At 42.4% G+C, this 17955-nt stretch overlaps 1 protein-coding gene across 3 annotated transcripts in view; it reads right to left on the reverse strand.

Moving 5' to 3' along the window:
• Nr2c1 (nuclear receptor subfamily 2 group C member 1) overlaps positions 1 to 17955 on the reverse strand; it is a 54640-nt gene that overhangs the window by 20369 nt on the left and 16316 nt on the right. For all 3 annotated transcript variants that reach the window (XM_075954226.1, XM_075954227.1, XM_075954228.1), the window contains exons 5-9: positions 17352 to 17531; positions 16788 to 16935; positions 16609 to 16699; positions 9988 to 10172; positions 8376 to 8535 (exon numbers count right to left, since the gene is read on the reverse strand). In XM_075954226.1, the coding sequence (XP_075810341.1) occupies positions 8376 to 8535; positions 9988 to 10172; positions 16609 to 16699; positions 16788 to 16935; positions 17352 to 17531 (764 nt within the window). The remainder of the gene's footprint in view (positions 1 to 8375; positions 8536 to 9987; positions 10173 to 16608; positions 16700 to 16787; positions 16936 to 17351; positions 17532 to 17955) is intronic.

The raw sequence follows: 17955 nt of genomic DNA on the forward strand, positions 1-17955 counted from the left end.
CCTACCAAGGCCACACAGTCAATTCAGTGTCAGAAGCAGCCCTGTATACTGAAGGGTCCTTCGTTTAGGCTGTAGTTTCGCTGGCAAGGAGGGCAGAGTAGCGAGCGTGAAGCAGGCCTGCTGGTGCCCACTGAGGAGAGCACACTCCCACACCGGGCACTGCTATGACCCCGATGAAGCAAACAAAACATGGGGACCGGGGCTCAACACTGAGAGTCCTTCAAGTCTTCAAAAGGCAGGTCTGTGCAGTATCACCCTATCCTAAAGTGTCCTTAGGAAAGGCAGGTCTGTGCAGTATCACCCTATCCTAAAGTGTCCTTAGGAAAGGCAGGTCTGTGCAGTATCACCCTATCCTAAAGTGTCCTTAGGAAAGGCAGGTCTGTGCAGTATCACCCTATCCTAAAGTGTCCTTAGGAAAGGCAGGTCTGTGCAGTATCACCCTATCCTAAAGTGTCCTTAGGAAAGGCAGGTCTCTGCAGTATCACCCTATCCTAAAGTGTCCTTAGGAAAGGCAGGTCTGTGCAGTATCACCCTATCCTAAAGTGTCCTTAGGAAAGGCAGGTCTGTGCAGTATCACCCTATCCTAAAGTGTCCTTAGGAAAGGCAGGTCTGTGCAGTATCACCCTATCCTAAAGTGTCCTTAGGAAAGGCAGGTCTGTGCAGTATCACCCTATCCTAAAGTGTCCTTAGGAAAGGCAGGTCTGTGCAGTATCACCCTATCCTAAAGTGTCGTTAGGAAATACAAACTGTTGGTTTGTATTGTTATGAACAAATAAATGACCGTAAAAAAAAAAGTAATATTCAAATTGACTTTAGATTAAGTGTCTGACCACAGTGAACATGAATCCTCTACCGAATCACTTCTGGGAACATTCTGGAAGTCTCGTGTGCATACGTAAGAACTGCCTTTCCTGTTTTGAACCAACAGTGACCTCAGAGAGGACCCGGGAAATGAGTACACACAGCAACTGGAGGGCTAAACCAGAGGAAATCTGCCTGTTATCTACCAAATGGGAAAAATGAGTTATATCGGGGGACCTACAGCAAGGCTGAACAACTCTAAACCAAAATCTAAACTCGGAAGCATTTGGGGGGATTGATGCTTGATATTTTAGACATTTGCACATCTTGGATTTCTGGATCAACTAGAAACAACTCAATAGCTACCCCCAAATCTGAAAAACTGAAAAATCTGACACAGTTCTGGTCCCAGGCTTCATTCCTAAATCTATTCTAGAAAAACACTTGCCCATACAGACACACAAAAGTCATAGGCAAGAACACCCCCTTTAGCGCTGCTTCTAACAGTGACATTAAATGCTAGAGACAACCCAGATCTCCATCACCAGAAAAAAATAATGATGCCCACTATAGAATATCTTAGAAATATTAAAATTAGTAAGAAAAACAGAGATGACAGTCAAAACAAAATCCGGCCAGGTGTGGCAATGCACACCTGCAAGCCCAGCTTTTGGGATGGTGAGGCCGGAGGACCACAAGCTGGAAACTGAGGCCAGCCTGGTGTGTGCTGCAAGTTCCGAGCAGTCTGGGCTCCAGAGAGAGATCTGCCCTAAAACAAAACAAAACAGACAAAAAGCCTCACAGACACCTAAGTAGGAAAAAAATAGCTAAATGAGACACGGATGATCCGGTTTCTGCTGGAGAGCGTGCCTTAGGTACCCACACCCACAGGGGGCGCAGGACTCCAGACAGTGGCCAGCAGCTGGTGTGTGTTCCTGTGTGTGCAGGCGCACATGTGTGAGCCCGAGCCAGAGGACAACCTCGTTCCTCCTCGTCCCTCACACATCACACTGCCCATTCATCGAGAGCCTCTCACTGGCCTGGGGCTCATGTAGGCTGACTGGCAAGGGAGCCCCGGGGGAGCCCGTCTGTGTCCACAAAGCTGGGGTTACAAACGTGGTACCGCAGCTGACACCTGTTTTACTTTTTTTTTTTTTTTAACATAGGTCCTGGGATTTAAACTCAGGCCCATGTGCTTACAAGGCTTTACCAATTGGGCTATCTTTCCACATCCCAATAATATTTTTCTAGGGAACTAATAGCTTTGATAAGATTCTCAAAAGTATCTACAATACCAAACAGATCACAGTTTTCATCGATAAGATCATAACGGTTTTCTATAAATGTCAGGTAAAATGTAAAAAAACAAGGGCTTGAAAGATGGCCCGGTTGTTAAGAGCACTGGCAGCTCTTCCAGAGGACCCAGGTTCGATTCCCGGTACCCACATAATGGCTACCAGTGTCTGTAACTGCACTCTCAGATCTGACACCTCTCCTAGCCTACAGGGGCACTGCACACAAGTGCTCCAGGCAGCCATGCAGGAAAAACACCCAATCACATACATATTATAATTTTTATTAAAAGAAAACCCCACAAAAGTTAAAGTTAAATCAAGGTCAGATAATTTAACCTATAACCCCTAATGAAATAGAAGTAGTTAATTATTAAAGTCTACAGAACCAGACAATTTTAGCAAAGAATTTCTACCAGACTTTCGAAGAAGAGTGAATGATAATGCTCCTCAAATTATTTCACAAAATAGAAACAAAAGAAACCTTGCCAAATTCATTTTATGAGGCCATAGTTATACTGATACACAAACCACATAAAAACACAGCAAAGAAAGAGAGTAACAGACCAATTTCCCTTATAAACATAGATGCAAAAATATTCAATAAAATACTGGCAAACCAAATCTAAGAACACATCAAAAAGATCATCCACCATAATCAAGTAGGCTTCATCCCAGAGATGCAGGGATGGATCAATATACAAAAACCAGCAAATGTAATCTACAATATAAACAAATGGAAAGAAAAAATACACATGATCATCTCATTAGATGCCAAGAAAGTCTCTGACAAAATCCAGCATCCCTTCATGATAAAAGTCCTGGAGAGATCAGGGATACAAGGGACACACCTAAACATAAGACAATTTACAGCAAGCTGACAGCTAACATCAAATTAAATTTAGAGAAACTCAAAGCAATTTCACTGAAATCAGGAACACAACAAGGCTGTGATGTGGGAAGTGATGTATACTGTGAATATATTTTATTGCCATTGGTTAATAAGAAGCTGCTTTCGGCCAATGGCTGGGAAAGATAGAGAGAGAGAGTAGGCAGAGTCAATGAGAAGCCATGCAGCCCCGCCGGAGACAGACACAGAATGGAACCTTACCAGTAAGCCACAGTCACGTGGTGATACACAGATTAATGGAGATGGGTTAATTTAAAATATAAGAGTAAGCCAGAAATATGCGTAAGCTATTGGCCAAACAGTACTGCAAATAATATAGTTTCTGAGTGATCATTTCGTGGTCTGGGCAGCTGGGAACAAACAAGTAGCCTCCCTCAACAAGGTTGTCCATTTTATCCATATCTATTCAATATAGTACTTAATCAGTGGCCAGTATACAAATGACAAATGAACTGAGAAAGAAATAAGGAAAACAACACCCTTCAAAATAGCTTCAAATAATATCTTGGGCTAACTCAAGTGAAAGACTTGTATGATAAAAATTTCAAGTCTCCGAAGAAGGAAATTGAAAAAGATATCAGAAAATGGGAAGCTCTCCCATGCTCACGGATCGGTAGGATTAACGTAGTGAAAATGGCCACATATCAAAAGCAATCTACAGATTCAACGCGATCCCCATCAATATTCCAACATGACTGTTTACGGATCTTGAAAAGACAAATCTCAGCTTCGTATGGACAAACAAAAACCCAAGCTAGCTAAACAACCCTGAACGATAAAAGAACCGCTGGGGTCTCAAGCTTCCTGAACTCAAGCTGCATGGTACTGGCACAAAAACAGGCAGGTGGATCAATTGAATTGGATGGAAGACCCAGACATAAATGCACACACCTATGGACACCTGAGTTTTGGTAAAGAAACCAGAAATGCATAATGAAAAAAGAGACAGCATCTTCAACAAATGGTGCTGATCAAACTGGACCTATTCATGTAGAAGAACAGATATAATAGAAGACTCCAAATAGATCCACATTTATCACCCTGCATAACACTCAAGTCCAAGTAAATCGACCTCAACATAAAACCAGACACATAGAACCTGATAGAAGAGAAAGTGGGGAACAGCCCTGACCACCTTGGCACAGGAGACAACTTTCTGAACAGAACACAGCAGAGGCACCGAGACCAACAATAAATGGGACCCCATGAAATGGAATATCTTCTGTAAGGCAAAGGACGCTGTCCACTGAACAAAGTGACAGCTACAGAATGGGGAAAAAAGATTTTTTTTTTTAGCAACTCTACATCTGAGAGAAGATTAATATCCAACATATCATACACACATAAGAAAGAATTCAATTAAAAAATGAAATACAGATATAGCGAGAAAATTCTCAATAGAGGAAGCTCAATGGTTGAGAAACACTTAAAGAAATATTTGACATCCTTAGCCCTCAGGGAAATGCAAATTAAAACTGCTTCGAGCGTCCATCTGTCCACCTGTCAGAACAGCTAAAATCAGTCACACAGGCGACAGTTCACCCTGGTGAGCAAGGGGAGCCCGCGTCCATTGCTGGTGGGAGCACAAACTTGTACAGCCACTATGGAAACTAATATTACGAGTCCTCAGAAGGTTGGGAACCGATCTACCTCAAGATCCAGCGATGCCACTCTTAGGCACATACCCAAAGGATACTCCATGCTACCACAAGGACACTTGCTCAGCTACGTTCACTGCAGCTTTATTCATAATAACTAGAAGCTGGCAACAACCTAGATGTCCCCCAACTGAAGAATGGATAAAGAAAATGTGGCACATTTACACAATGAAGTATTACTCAGCTGTTAAAAATGACATCATCAAATTTGCTGGCCAATGGATACTAGAAAAGAACACCCTGTGTGAGTTATCCCAGACTCTGTTATCCCAGACTCAGAAAAACAAATATGATCGGTGCCTTGTTCAGTCATCTTCAGAGAAGATTCTTCTGGAAGCAGATAGGAGAGGGTGCAGAGACCCACAACCAGACATTATGCGGGGGGGGGGGGTGAGGGGAGAGAATCTAAACTAGAGGTCTCCATTGGTGCCTCCCCTCAGAGCTCAGGGAACCCTGAGGAAGAGGGAGAGGAAAGATTGTAGGAGTCAGAGGGATGGAGGACACCAGGAGAACATGACCCACTGAATCTGAGCAGGGCTCATGTTGGTTCACAGAGACTGAAGCAGCAAGCATGAGGCTGCATGGATCTGTGTATTTGTTATGGCTGTTAGTTTGGTGTTTCTGTGGGACTCCTAACAGTAGGTGGCTGTATCTCTGACTCCTTTGCCTGCTCTTTTCCTCCTACTGGGTTACCTTGCCCAGCCTCCACATGAGGGTTTCTGCCTTGTCTTACTGTATCTTGTTTTGTGATGTTTGGTTGTTGTCTCTTGGAGGCCTGGTCTTTTCTGAAGGGAAGCAGAGGGGAAGTGGATCTGGGGGAGGGAGGAGCTGGAAGGAGTGGAGGGAAGGAAACTGTGGTCAGGATGTATTATAGGAGAGAAGAATCTATTTTCAATCAAAAAATTAAATTAAAAAAAACTTGTCTTTGTTCAAAATTAGGCACAAAGGTTACCTAATTCTTACTTTTAGGAATAGAAATGTGGGACCTCTTTTGCTTGTATAGTATGGTTTCCAATTTTGTGTTTTATGTGTGTGTTCCTTGTACTTTTTCTTTTCTATTCTGGTTTGCTTGTTTGCCTGTTTGTTCTAAAGAGAAAGAAAGAAAGGAGTGGAGTTGGATGGGTAGGGAGGTGGAAAGGATCTGGAGATGGGGGGGGGGGAACTGATCAGAATAGGTTGTATGAAAAATATTTCTTCTTTTTCTTTTACTGGTTTTTTGAGATGGGTTTTTTTCTGTGTAGCCCCGACTGTCCTGGAATTTACTCTGTAGACCAGGCTGGCCTCGAACTCACAAACAGGAAGGGGGACATTCAAGTGACAGGATGGTTACAATTGGTCACAGGCTGACAGGGAGTCACAGCTCTGCAGGATGGGAAAGGTTGAGAGATCAGCGTTCACAATGGTTCAACCTTGTCCTATGTATCTACTTCAAAGGACAGAAGTCCTGCTTACTTTTAATTATTCGTATAAGAAAAAAGGGAAAGAGATTTTTGAAATCATAACTCAAAAATGTCATTAAATAAATATATCACTATCATTCTCGATTTTTTTTTCCTTCCAGTTACATAATCAGATGGCTTCTCCTGCCTACATTTAGGTTGCTTTGAATAAGACATTAAAATCCACAAATCTGAGTCCCACCACAACATGAAAATAAAAACTCCAGCTCATCCAAAAGAAGGTAGAATGGCTCGGCTGAAAAAACAGATAGGAAAAGATGCAAATTAGACACGGAGCAACACAGGAACAAAACGCTGCTTGGCTCAGTGACCAGAGATGTTAGACACCTGAATGAGGTCGCCCCCAAAACTCAGGCCCGAGGACTCCAGTGAAGAACTGACCATGAAAAGACTGGAAAACAAAACTCCTCCCAGGACTGGGAGCGGGAGTTGAAGAAGCTGCCGTTTTCAGGAGAGAAAGAACCTACCAACTCCAGAGAGAAAAGTCGAAGTCTGAATTTGTTTAATTCATCTGCCCAAAGCATTTAGTTCATGGAATTGAAAATCTGAGAGCCAATCTAAGGACGGGGAACAGCCGCTGTCTGTAGATGCTCTTTGTCCTTGCTCACACTGAGTCTCTGCCTACATCTCTCTCCTTGTCCTTCCTCCAGTCTAAGTCCAGAGCAGGAAATGAAACCGAGAACACAAAAGATGAATTTTTGACGAGATGAAAGAACAATGAGACACACATGTCGCCTTGATCACCCTTGTCCACAGCTCTGACAACAACTTTTAGGTACAAATTATTCTTCCTATCCTTCTTGTATCACCTATGAAAATTTTCCTTGTGCAATCAAGGCACGTAAAACACTTGCATTTCTTTTAAGTTAACTTTAGTAAATTCTTACATGAAAACTGTTTGTTTTCTCTGATGTATTTAATTGCTCTATCGTGTTGCAGCAATTAATAAACCATAAATCATAAAAAGTGAATTTTTTTCTATGGCTACTTCAACCAAGCTGAATTTTAAAATACCAATCTTATATGGTGTTTTGATCGATGATACATTTGTTTTCTGTTTGTTAGTTTTACTGGCAGTATAGACACTTATTTGATGCTTCCCTAAGAAATATAGGCAGGTTTATAATCTACTGTCAATCACTCTCAGCAGGTGCGGACTGCTCTGCCTTGCTAAGTGTAATCTGAGCATGCGCAATCATTTTACACACCCCTTTCTAATGGTATTCCCAACCGGCAGAGCAAAGGTCCAGGAAGAGGGGTCCATTATAGCGCTGATGAGATCTCAGCGGTTAGCGCATCCATAGCTGTGTTCAGCATATTCATTTCAACAGCAAATCATATTTTAGAAAGTTAGTTCTTAGGCTCCAACTGTATCGTTTCTAATGGTCTACCGGGATTGCTTCCATCTTCAGTGTGCAGAGGCCGAGAAGGGGAGCAGTGGTGGGCACTGGCACTTGCCCGGCAGACGTAGGACCATGTATGTAGAGGGTGTGTAGGGATTCATACCATTATGAACTACACCATTACAAAATGGATTTAGGATAAATTCCAAATGTTCCTTTTCCAACATGGCTTTTAAAAGTAGCAGGAGTTAAGATGCGCTGTCATGGGTACCCCATGTGATGATGCTGAGGGGCAGCTAAGGAAGGCAGCGCACCCACACATCACCACGTTTATCTTTATCATCTCCAACGTGCGAGCCAAATATCTGGGTCTCGGATACCAGTTTACCCTGAACAGAAGCCACGCAATCGGTCCACAATGGACGTCCCTGCTTAAGGAAAGAAAGCCACTGTGACTAACAGGCTCTAAAATCTTTTTGTTTTGTTTTGTTTTATTTGAGACAGAATTTCTCTTTCTCTGTGTAGCCCTGGCTATCTTAGAACTTTGAGATCTGCCTGCCTCTGCCTCTTGAGTGTTGGGATTAAAGGCGTGCGCCATCACTGCCTGGCCGGGCTCACAACCAACTGTGATACGATCTGATGCCCTCGTCTGGCATGCGGGTGTACATGCAAAACATTCATACATAAAATATAAATAAACTAAATTTAAAAAACTGAGAAAATTAACTAACTAATCGCCCTATCACAACTGAGTGACCGCAAGCTGATCCCCTGTCTTCTATGGCAGGGTATGCTTCTGTTCTGGAACTCCACCATGGGTATTGCTAACTTTAAATTGTAATAGGCAAATTTTGATTGTTGAGAGGAAGATTAAAATCAAACAGTATAACATAAAAAAAAATTAAAGATACCCTGAAAACTACATGAGAATCGCTGAGAAGCGGCCCCTCTTTCTCCATGTAGCTCGACTCTCCCGGGATGAGATGCACGCTGCCTTCCACGTCCTCTACTGAGCTCTGACAGGCGCTGCTTTCTCCAGGGGTCAAGGCTTTCGCAAGGGTGTTAAATGCCCTAAAAGGAGACATCAGAAGCAGTGAGCTCGGGCAATCTCCAACAATAAAATGAAGTTCTTATACAAAATTCTGGAGTTATGAAGTCAAGGGGATGTGGGAAGAGCTCAGTGGACCGCCTATCTAGCACGCACTAGGCCCTGGGGATGGGGTAGGGGAACAAGTTTAAGCCTAAAAATTCTTCTGCAAATAGGGCAGGGGTGTGGCTCAGAGGCTTGTGTAATGCTCAGGAAGCCAGTGCCACAGTCAGGAGGGGTCTGCACACAAAAGCACTAAACAGCAACCGGGTTTCAGAAAACAGCTTTCCTGTATGGCAGGCAGACTTTGTATTTCATGGACCTCTGTGATGAGCAAAACCAACGGATTAAATGTAGTAAGGGTAGCGTGAAATATTATATATATTGCCAAGAAGTTATCATCTCATTAAGTATGAGAGAATTTTTCTTTTTACACTTATGGCTACTTAATGAAATACAGGCAGTTAATTCAAGATTAGGGTAACAGATAACTAAAGCTGCCGAGTAATTATTCAAAAGAGTTTCCCAGACTGTCAAATGATAAACTTCTAGAGTTCCTTAAACAAGGTCATCATTTGGTCAACAATTACCCAAGGCTCTGAACCGCTGTCTCGCCGCCTCTAGTCTTTTGCAGCCAATCACACCCAGGCCTGGAGTACACCAGGTGAGCGCTCTACCCTGAACGCCACTCAGTTGCACCCCAGCACAATGCTGGTATTTAAATAATAAACGGAAGTCTGAGAAAAGTTCAAAGGAATTTCATCTCTGTATTCTAAGTATTAATACTGACAAAATAAAACCAAATTCTGATTCTGTTTTCCTTAAGAGTAATTTAACATTGCAGCTATTTCAATGAGATCTGACATTCATCTTTATCAGCAGATTCTAGTGGTGGGTGGGGAACAGGTCCATTCTACAGCCCGAGGGAAAACACCTAAACACAAAACTTTGGAAACGTCAGACTCCAGCTGTCATTTAAAATGAAGGGAATCCCCAACTCGTTAAACCACAATATTTTTTTAATATTTATTTATTTATTATGTATACAATATTCTGTCTGTATGTATGCCTGAAGGCCAGAAGAGGGCACCGGACCTCATTATAGATGGTTGTGAGCCACCATGTGGTTGCTGGGAATTGAACTCAGGACCTTTGGAAGAGCAGGCAATGCTCTTAACCTCTGAGCCATCTCTCCAGCCCCTCGAACCACAATATTAATTTTTTAATATACACTTACAGCTCAGAAAACTCAGAATGGAGCGTGTTCAGCATGTTGCATTAAAGGCAGATTTTCAGTTAAACTTTACTATGCCTTATGTTCTTCTATTTCTTATAGAAATAATTGTTTTCAGAAAATTTTATATACAGACATCAACATAAAAAAAACATTTTAATCAACTCAAAATGAAGTTTAGGAAGATGGGACCAGACTTTACCTGGAGACATCCCCGTTGGACTGAATATCTTGATGAAACGCACAGAAGGACGTATCCCCATTGCGCAGGCTCTCCACCACGGGCATGTCGCCACCAGTGTAAGAAAGGTCTTTGGCTTTGCCGAGATTTGCTAAAGACGTGACCACACTGGCCAGTGTGCTTAAGTCACCCTGACACGACTCAACCTTAAATAAATAAATAAGTAAATAAATAGATAGATAAATAAATAAATAAAGTACTAAAATTTTGCAAAGAGGTACTGATAGATTTCAAAACCTTAAATATTAAATTCTAGGTTATGGCATACTAAAGGAAAAGCAAATTAATAAATGAAATTGATGAATATAGCAGCTCATTTCTGCAATCCCAGCACTGAAGAGACTGAGGTAGGATTTCCACAAATCCAAGGCCAGTGTGGGCTATAGAGTGAGAGCCTACCTTAAAGAAAAAAGAAAAAAAAAAGGAAAGACTCTTGAGGAAATACAGACTTAAAAGTAGATATAAGTTCTTAAAAAATAATTAGAAAAGTTTAAAACAAAAATTATACTTACTAGCTAATATAACTAAGTCATAGTTACTTCCTCTATAAAAGGACACCAGGTAATAATTCTTTTCAGCATTAATGATTTTATATTGTTAAAACTTCCAAAATTTTTTTAAGATTAAAATTTTTTAATTTTATGTGTATGAGTGTTTTGCTTGCATGGAAGTCTGTGCACCACCTGCAGCCTGGTGCTCCCAGAGGTCAAACAGAAGGCATTAGGATGCCCCTGGGACTAGCGTTACAAGTGATTGTGAACTACCACGTAGGTGCTGGGAACTGAACATGGGTCCTTTACAAGAGCAGTAAGGGCTCTTAACCTCTGGGCTATCTCACCATTCCAGCCCCAGAGATTTAGTTTTATTTTTTAAATAAAGAATATGCCATTTAAATGCCTTAACAACTAAAGTTCTGTTGACGTGAGATGCATCTGCTCCTGGCAGCACCAATCAACTCCCAAAGACACTCCATGTGGAACTTGTTTTCTTTTTGCCGAAACTGGTTTATTGGACAAAGAACTGCCCCTGTCTCGACTGCTGATAGTAAGCATGCTGTCCAATCTGGGCAAGCAGAACACAAAAGTGGCTGCTGAACCTTGCCAAGACAGGTTAGAACAGTCTTTCAAATTTTCCTGCTTCTGAATATGGTCTGTCAGATATTCTAGGCCTATAGCCAAAGTTGGTTGCCCCAACATTGCAGAGACTTTGGGTGACTGTTTAGGCAACCAGTGGTTTCTGTCATTTCTTGCATCTTTTGGAAGTCACTTGCTTGCACTTCCTGCTTACTTAGGTAATATTGCCTTCCTTCTCAGGTCTTTGATGGGGTTGAAGGCTAGACAGTTATAGTTTTAATCCTCTTGTATCTTAGCTAAGGGTGAATAAGGTACAAGACTTGGACTCTTCAAGATAGGACAGTTACTGGAGTAATCTCTGTAATTTGCCAATTACCTATGGTCTGGATATTTAGAATGTATTTCTTGCTTGATATTCTTGTTGGCTGCAGTTTCATTTTTGTGCCTCTTAGCACCTTTTCTTCTGGATAATACTTGATAGTTGTTTTTATTGTATATAGTTTTATGTTAGGATTAGAACCTCCTTAATTAGAAAAAAAGGGAAAATGTTGTGGGATTTTGATCTGTTAGCCAATGACATTTGGGGTAACTGGCTGTATGTACATGGTTTTCTCAGAACACATGACCAGATAAAACTGAGGAGGAGGCTGCTGTGGCACTCTCTCTCCTGGGTGGTAGGGGCTGGAGCAAGCGCAGAAAAGCAGAAGAGAAGAAGCTTGAAGTTGGTCCTCTTCTCCCTTGGGCATAATGGCAGGACGACAGCGGCCAGGTCAGCAGCATCATCCACTTTGTTCTGTATTTGTGAGCTTGCTTTTTCCATTGCACCCCTTAATCAATTCTCAGATAGAGTTTCGTGGGTGTTCACTTCAGATGTCGTTGTCTTAACTGAAATGCAGGACCAGACCTGCACTAGAGCAGGGGGAAATGGACCCCTGGTCTGGGTTATGTTTTCTTCTTACCAGAGTTGAAGAAACTCCTAGTCAAGCTCTTAGCTCTTAGGCCAGATCACACACCTTCCCGTTTGTCTGCACTTGTTTGTCAAGAATGAATAATTATTGAATGCATCTGCAATGCGTTAATTAAAATCACTGCACAGGAAGAGCAGGGAAGGGCTTCATTTTTTTCCTTTCATTTTAGCTTGCAATCTTGAAAGCAACGAGTTGACACTCAGCAACTTCTCATAGTGACAGATGAGCTTTTGGAAGTATCATTTTCAATGAAAAGATTTTGATATACTTAATGCTTCAGTTTATTAAATGCTTTTGAGGTCGGGGAGATGAGCCAGTGGTTAATTTGCTTGGCTCACAAACAGTAAGCATCAGGACTGAAGTTCACACACCTAGAGTCTATGTGAATGCCACTGGACATGTGTCCTGTCTGTAATGTCAGCTCTCTGAAGACAAAAAGGGCAGCCCTGGAGCAAACTGGAGAGCCATGTCTGTGGGCCCAATTGAGAGATCCTGCCTCAACAAATAAGATGAAGAGTAATCAAATAAGCCTCCCAACATGGGGGGGGGGCTTCACAAACACGTGTACACGCACACATATACAAACACGTATACAAGCACACACATACACAGAAGTACATAATACTTTTTTAATGTTCAAACTATCCCACCCAAACCTAATAACAAAACCTTTAAGCTTCTCTATTGCCCATTATAGCCGTTAATTTGTTTTGTCTGTGCATACATGATTGGTTTCTTTGTTTTTTAATGCAGAGCCCTGCTATACCTATCACGGTTGGCCTGCTGCTTCCTACTGCAGAGCCCATGCTAGCCCTGAGCTTGTGATCCCCACCTCTGCATCCCGAGAGCTGGAATTACAGGTGTAAAACACTACATCTAGCACATGTAACCATTCTGAATAATATCAGAAAGTTTCATTGGTTTTATTAATTCTTTAATTTATATGAAACATCCTTTGGTGACTAAGTAGACAATTTTTGTGCCCCCAGATCCTTAATGAATATCCTGCCTATTATCAAGTTTTTATGTGACATATATATATACATACATACACACACACACACACACACACCCATATATATATATATATATATATATATATATATATATATATATATACACACACACACACATATGTATTTCTTAATGTCTTTACTATGAGCTGGCTTGCTGGCCCTGAGGAGATTTGGGAGGGCCTGTGAAAAGACTTTCTCCCATCTGCCCTAGGCTCTGGCTCTGCAGGAATCACAGCACCAAAGTTCTAGGGCATCAATCACAGAATGACTGTGGTCTGACTAGAAAGATGGTAACATATTATGTGTGTATGCATACATGTACACATATAATATACATATATGTATGTGTGTATGTGTACATATATATTAACCTGTCCATTAATCCTGTCCAACACGAATCCTCATCCATCTTCAACAGAATGACCCAGCACACACAAGTTGCAAAAGCTCATGTCCTAGTCAATTAGCCTTCTCTCTCTCTCTCTCTCTCTCTCTCTCTCTCTCTCTCTCTCTCTCTCCCTCTCTCTCTCTCCAGGGTATCTCCATGTAGCCCTGGCTGTCCTGGAACTAGATCTTTTCTTTTTCCTTTTTTTTTATACATTTTTTATTGATATTTACCGAGCTCTACATTTTTCTCTGCTTCCCTCCCTGCCTCTTCCCCTCCCTCCAATTCTCCCACAAGGTCCCCATGCTCCCAATTTACTCAGGAGATCTTGTCTTTTTCTACTTTCTACTTCCCATGTAGATTAGATTTCTGTATCTCTCTCTTAGTGTTGAAACTAGACCTTATAGACCAGGCTGACCTTGAATTCACAGAGATCCTCCTGCCTCTGCCTTCTGAATGCCGGGATTAAAGGAATTTACCCACATAGTCTGCTAGGTATTTTAATTTTTATCTAAAACTCAGAAGTGTAACTATTCCTTTCCATGAGAGGAAATATGTCTAACTAGATTTCCAAGTTTCTGCCACCGGAGCTTCTTAGGTAATGTGACAAAGAAAAATCTCATCTTGTGATGCAGTATTTAGGGACATTTGTTGTGTTTTCCGTTACATTTTTTGGTGCTGAGATTGAACCAAGGACCTCATGTCTGCTGCGCATGTTCTTCCATTGGATGACACCCCCGTGCTCTGGCACTGTTGAGTGTGCAGAGCCAGAGCCCAGGGCAGGTGGCACAAAGTCTCATCACAGGCCCTCCCAAACCTTCTCAGGGCCTGCAGGGCAGCTCTGAGTAAAGGCACTGGCCACTAACAACGACTACTTGAGTACAACAAGATCCCACGCGGTGGGGAGCGAGAACCAACTCCAGAAAGTTGTCCTCTGACTTCCTCATGTGCATGACGGTGAACACAGACACACAGACACACACACACAGACACATACACACACAGACACACACACAGACACACACACACAGACACACACACAGACACACACGCACACACACACACACACAGACACACACACACAGAAACACGCACATACACACACACACACAGACACACACACACACAGACACACACACACAGACACACACACACAGACACACACACAGACACACACACACACAGACACACACACACACAGACACATACACACACAGACACACACACAGACACACACACACACACAGACACACAGACACACACACACACACACAGACACACACACAGACACATACACACACACACACAGACACATACACACACACACACAGACACACAGACACACACACACACAGACACACAGACACACACACACAGACACACACACAGACACACACACACACAGACACACACACACACAGACACACACACACAGACACACACACACAGACACACACACACATACACACACAGACACACACACAGACACACACACACAGACACACACACACACAGACACACACACACAGACACATACACACACACACAGACACATACACACACAGACACACACACAGACACAGACACACACACACAGACACATACACACACAGACACACACACAGACACACACACACACACAGACACATACACACACACACACACACACAGACACACAGACACACACACACAGACACATACACACACACAGACACACACACACACACACACAGACACATACACACACACACAGACACACACACACACAGACACACACACAGACACACACACAGTAAATAAATAAACATGACAAAAACAGACTAAAAATCTTTTTAGGAAAACGTCTTTCTTCTCATACAGTTTTGGGAAATTACAGAAAGCTTACACACTTTACCTAAATAGAGAAACCTTTTAGGGCTGGAGAGATGGCTTCTAAGGGGCAGCAGAGGCTGCTGTGCAGGCAGGAAGATCTCAGTTCGGATCCCCAGCGCACACACAACCATGGGGCTCCTTGTTCCAGGTTTGGCAAGACCCTCTCTCAGGGAACAAGGCAGATGGCAATGGAGCAGGGCATCTCCTCCAGCCTTGAACATGAGCATGAGGAGGCACACAGGCATGTACACACGGATGTGTGTGCACACACGTACAGAAATCTTTCCTTTAGACCCGTGACAAAGAAAGGTCTGCTCCAGTCGCAGATAGTCTAGATGACTTGGGTGTGGAATCTGAGATCACAGGCCATCTCATTCTGCCCTGATCCCAGACCCCACGGAAATGCTGAGGACAAACAGTGGCTGAGGTCACAGGCAATCAGGGGCTGTACATCATCCTGAGACTCAAATGCGTGTTCCGACTGAGGGATACTGAGAACTTCCCTTTGCTTGAACTATCAAGTATTTTGGCATTAATAAATCTAGCAGGGAAAATAAGAGGAATACATGCAAGAATTCTGTGCTTTTCTTCTGCTGGTTTTTTTCAGGTGGGCTCACAATACATCACAGCTGACCCTCAAATCAGAGTGTAGACCAGGCTAGAGTGTAGACCAGGCTAGAGTGTAGACCAGGCTAGAGTGTAGACCAGGCTAGAGTGTAGACCAGGCTGGCTCCATTTACAGTCACTGTTCTGCCTTTAGCCATCCAAGTTGCGGGGATTACAAGAAGTGTACCATTATATCTGGTTTGGGTTTAACATAACTAATTAATTTTCTAATAACTTTGATTTCAAGGTGAAAGAAAAGAATCTGGGAATACTTTCAATTTTTGTTGCTTTCATGTTAAAGATAATATTTTAGTGGCACGGTGAAGAATTCTATCAAATAATTTTAGCTTTAGAAACAGGAATTAGGGACTGGAGAGATAGTTTTGCTGTTAGGAGCACTGGCTGCTCTTCCAAAGGTCATGAGTTCAATTCCCAGCAACCACATGTTGGCTCACAATCATGAGTAATGGGGTCTGATGCCCTCTTCTGGCCTGCAGGCATACATGCAGACAGAACACTCATACAGAAAATATACAAATAAGTAAAACTTTTTAAAGAAGAAAACAGGGATTACTGCTCAGGAGCCCAGCATGGGGTCAAGGGCTCAAACTCCAGCACTGGGGCAGAGGGGCAGGAGAGGGGTCTTGAATCGTATTCCTTACCTTATCGGGGGTCATCAGCATAGCTGGTTCTGTTTTTATCCCAGGCTGGTGAATGTTTACGAACATTCCCGAATCCAACAGTCCTGTAGACCTGGAACAAATGAAGCCCGAATTTTAGTCTTACTTGATGTGGGAAGAGAAGCAAAGGACCCAGCTTCTTATTGTCATCTGTATGGCACCTGGTGGTCTCGCCATCCGTCACAAAGGTCGGAGTTGCAGCCAGCGGGCTTCGGAGGTCTTTGCGGATGTAGATTTTTTCTGTGGAAGCCGCACAGTTGGAAGACTTTTCTCGGGATACTTCAATGGGTTTTCTTTCACACTGAACGGCTATAAAAACATGTTAAATAATTATACTACGATACAGACGCTATGGGAATTTGTAAATCTAAGCTTCTTGTCATCAGAGGGAGACACTGCTTCTGACTGAATCCCAAAGGCAACCGTCAGTCTTTACAGTCTATCCACGTTCAATGATGCTGCCCCTATTTGTGAAACTGGTCAACTTACATCTTATCCTGCCTTCCTATTTTGCCACTCCTGTGGTAGAAAAACAGAACTCTTAAAAAAACCTCACTGCCAAGAACTGAAGGGAGCCGTCCCTTATGTATATAGAGTTTAATTACAGCCACAGAAGAGTGACCAAAACAGCCTGCGGAGAGCTGACCCGCAAGAGAGAGCTAATTGTATGCACGTTCCATGTGCTGCGGTCTAAAAACCATCACCCCTTCCAAGCAGGTACATACAGTCCTGCTTCATCCCGAAAGCGATGCAGCGCTGTAACCTGCAGTACTGACAGCGGTTTCGGTGGTGCTTATTAATTACACAGTCTTTGGATCCGCGGCACGAATAAACTAGGTTCTTTCGGATGCTTCTTTTAAAAAATCCTTTGCAGCCTTCGCAGGTTATCGCTCCATAATGACGCCCTAGAGATGAAATGTTTAAGAAAATACAAAACATACTATAAGAATTGAAGGGAAATAAGTTCGTTTTTTTTCTATCAAAGCAACAATATATAAAATGAAATTGTGATTTTGAGATTCTGACAAAATTTTCTTTTAGGATTTATTTAAGTAGAGAACCAAACAACCATATCCTGTGGTAAGTTTAATGATAGACAGCTTTAAATTTTATTGTGTAACATTAAAAGTACTGGAGAACTTAGGAACAAAGTCATCATAAAAATTCTATTATGTGCGTTAAAATTTCCAATCCTAAGAAAGCTCACAAATGACTGTTATGTCATCTATCATGCAACAACGCCCCCTGCTGCTGGGGGAATGCATCACCTGGAAATGCTAAGCAAGCCTTCTACCACCAGTCCGCATCCTTGGCTATAATAGATGCTTT

Source organism: Microtus pennsylvanicus, chromosome 20 (assembly GCF_037038515.1).
Source record: "Microtus pennsylvanicus isolate mMicPen1 chromosome 20, mMicPen1.hap1, whole genome shotgun sequence".
NCBI classification, from domain to species: domain Eukaryota; kingdom Metazoa; phylum Chordata; class Mammalia; order Rodentia; family Cricetidae; genus Microtus; species Microtus pennsylvanicus.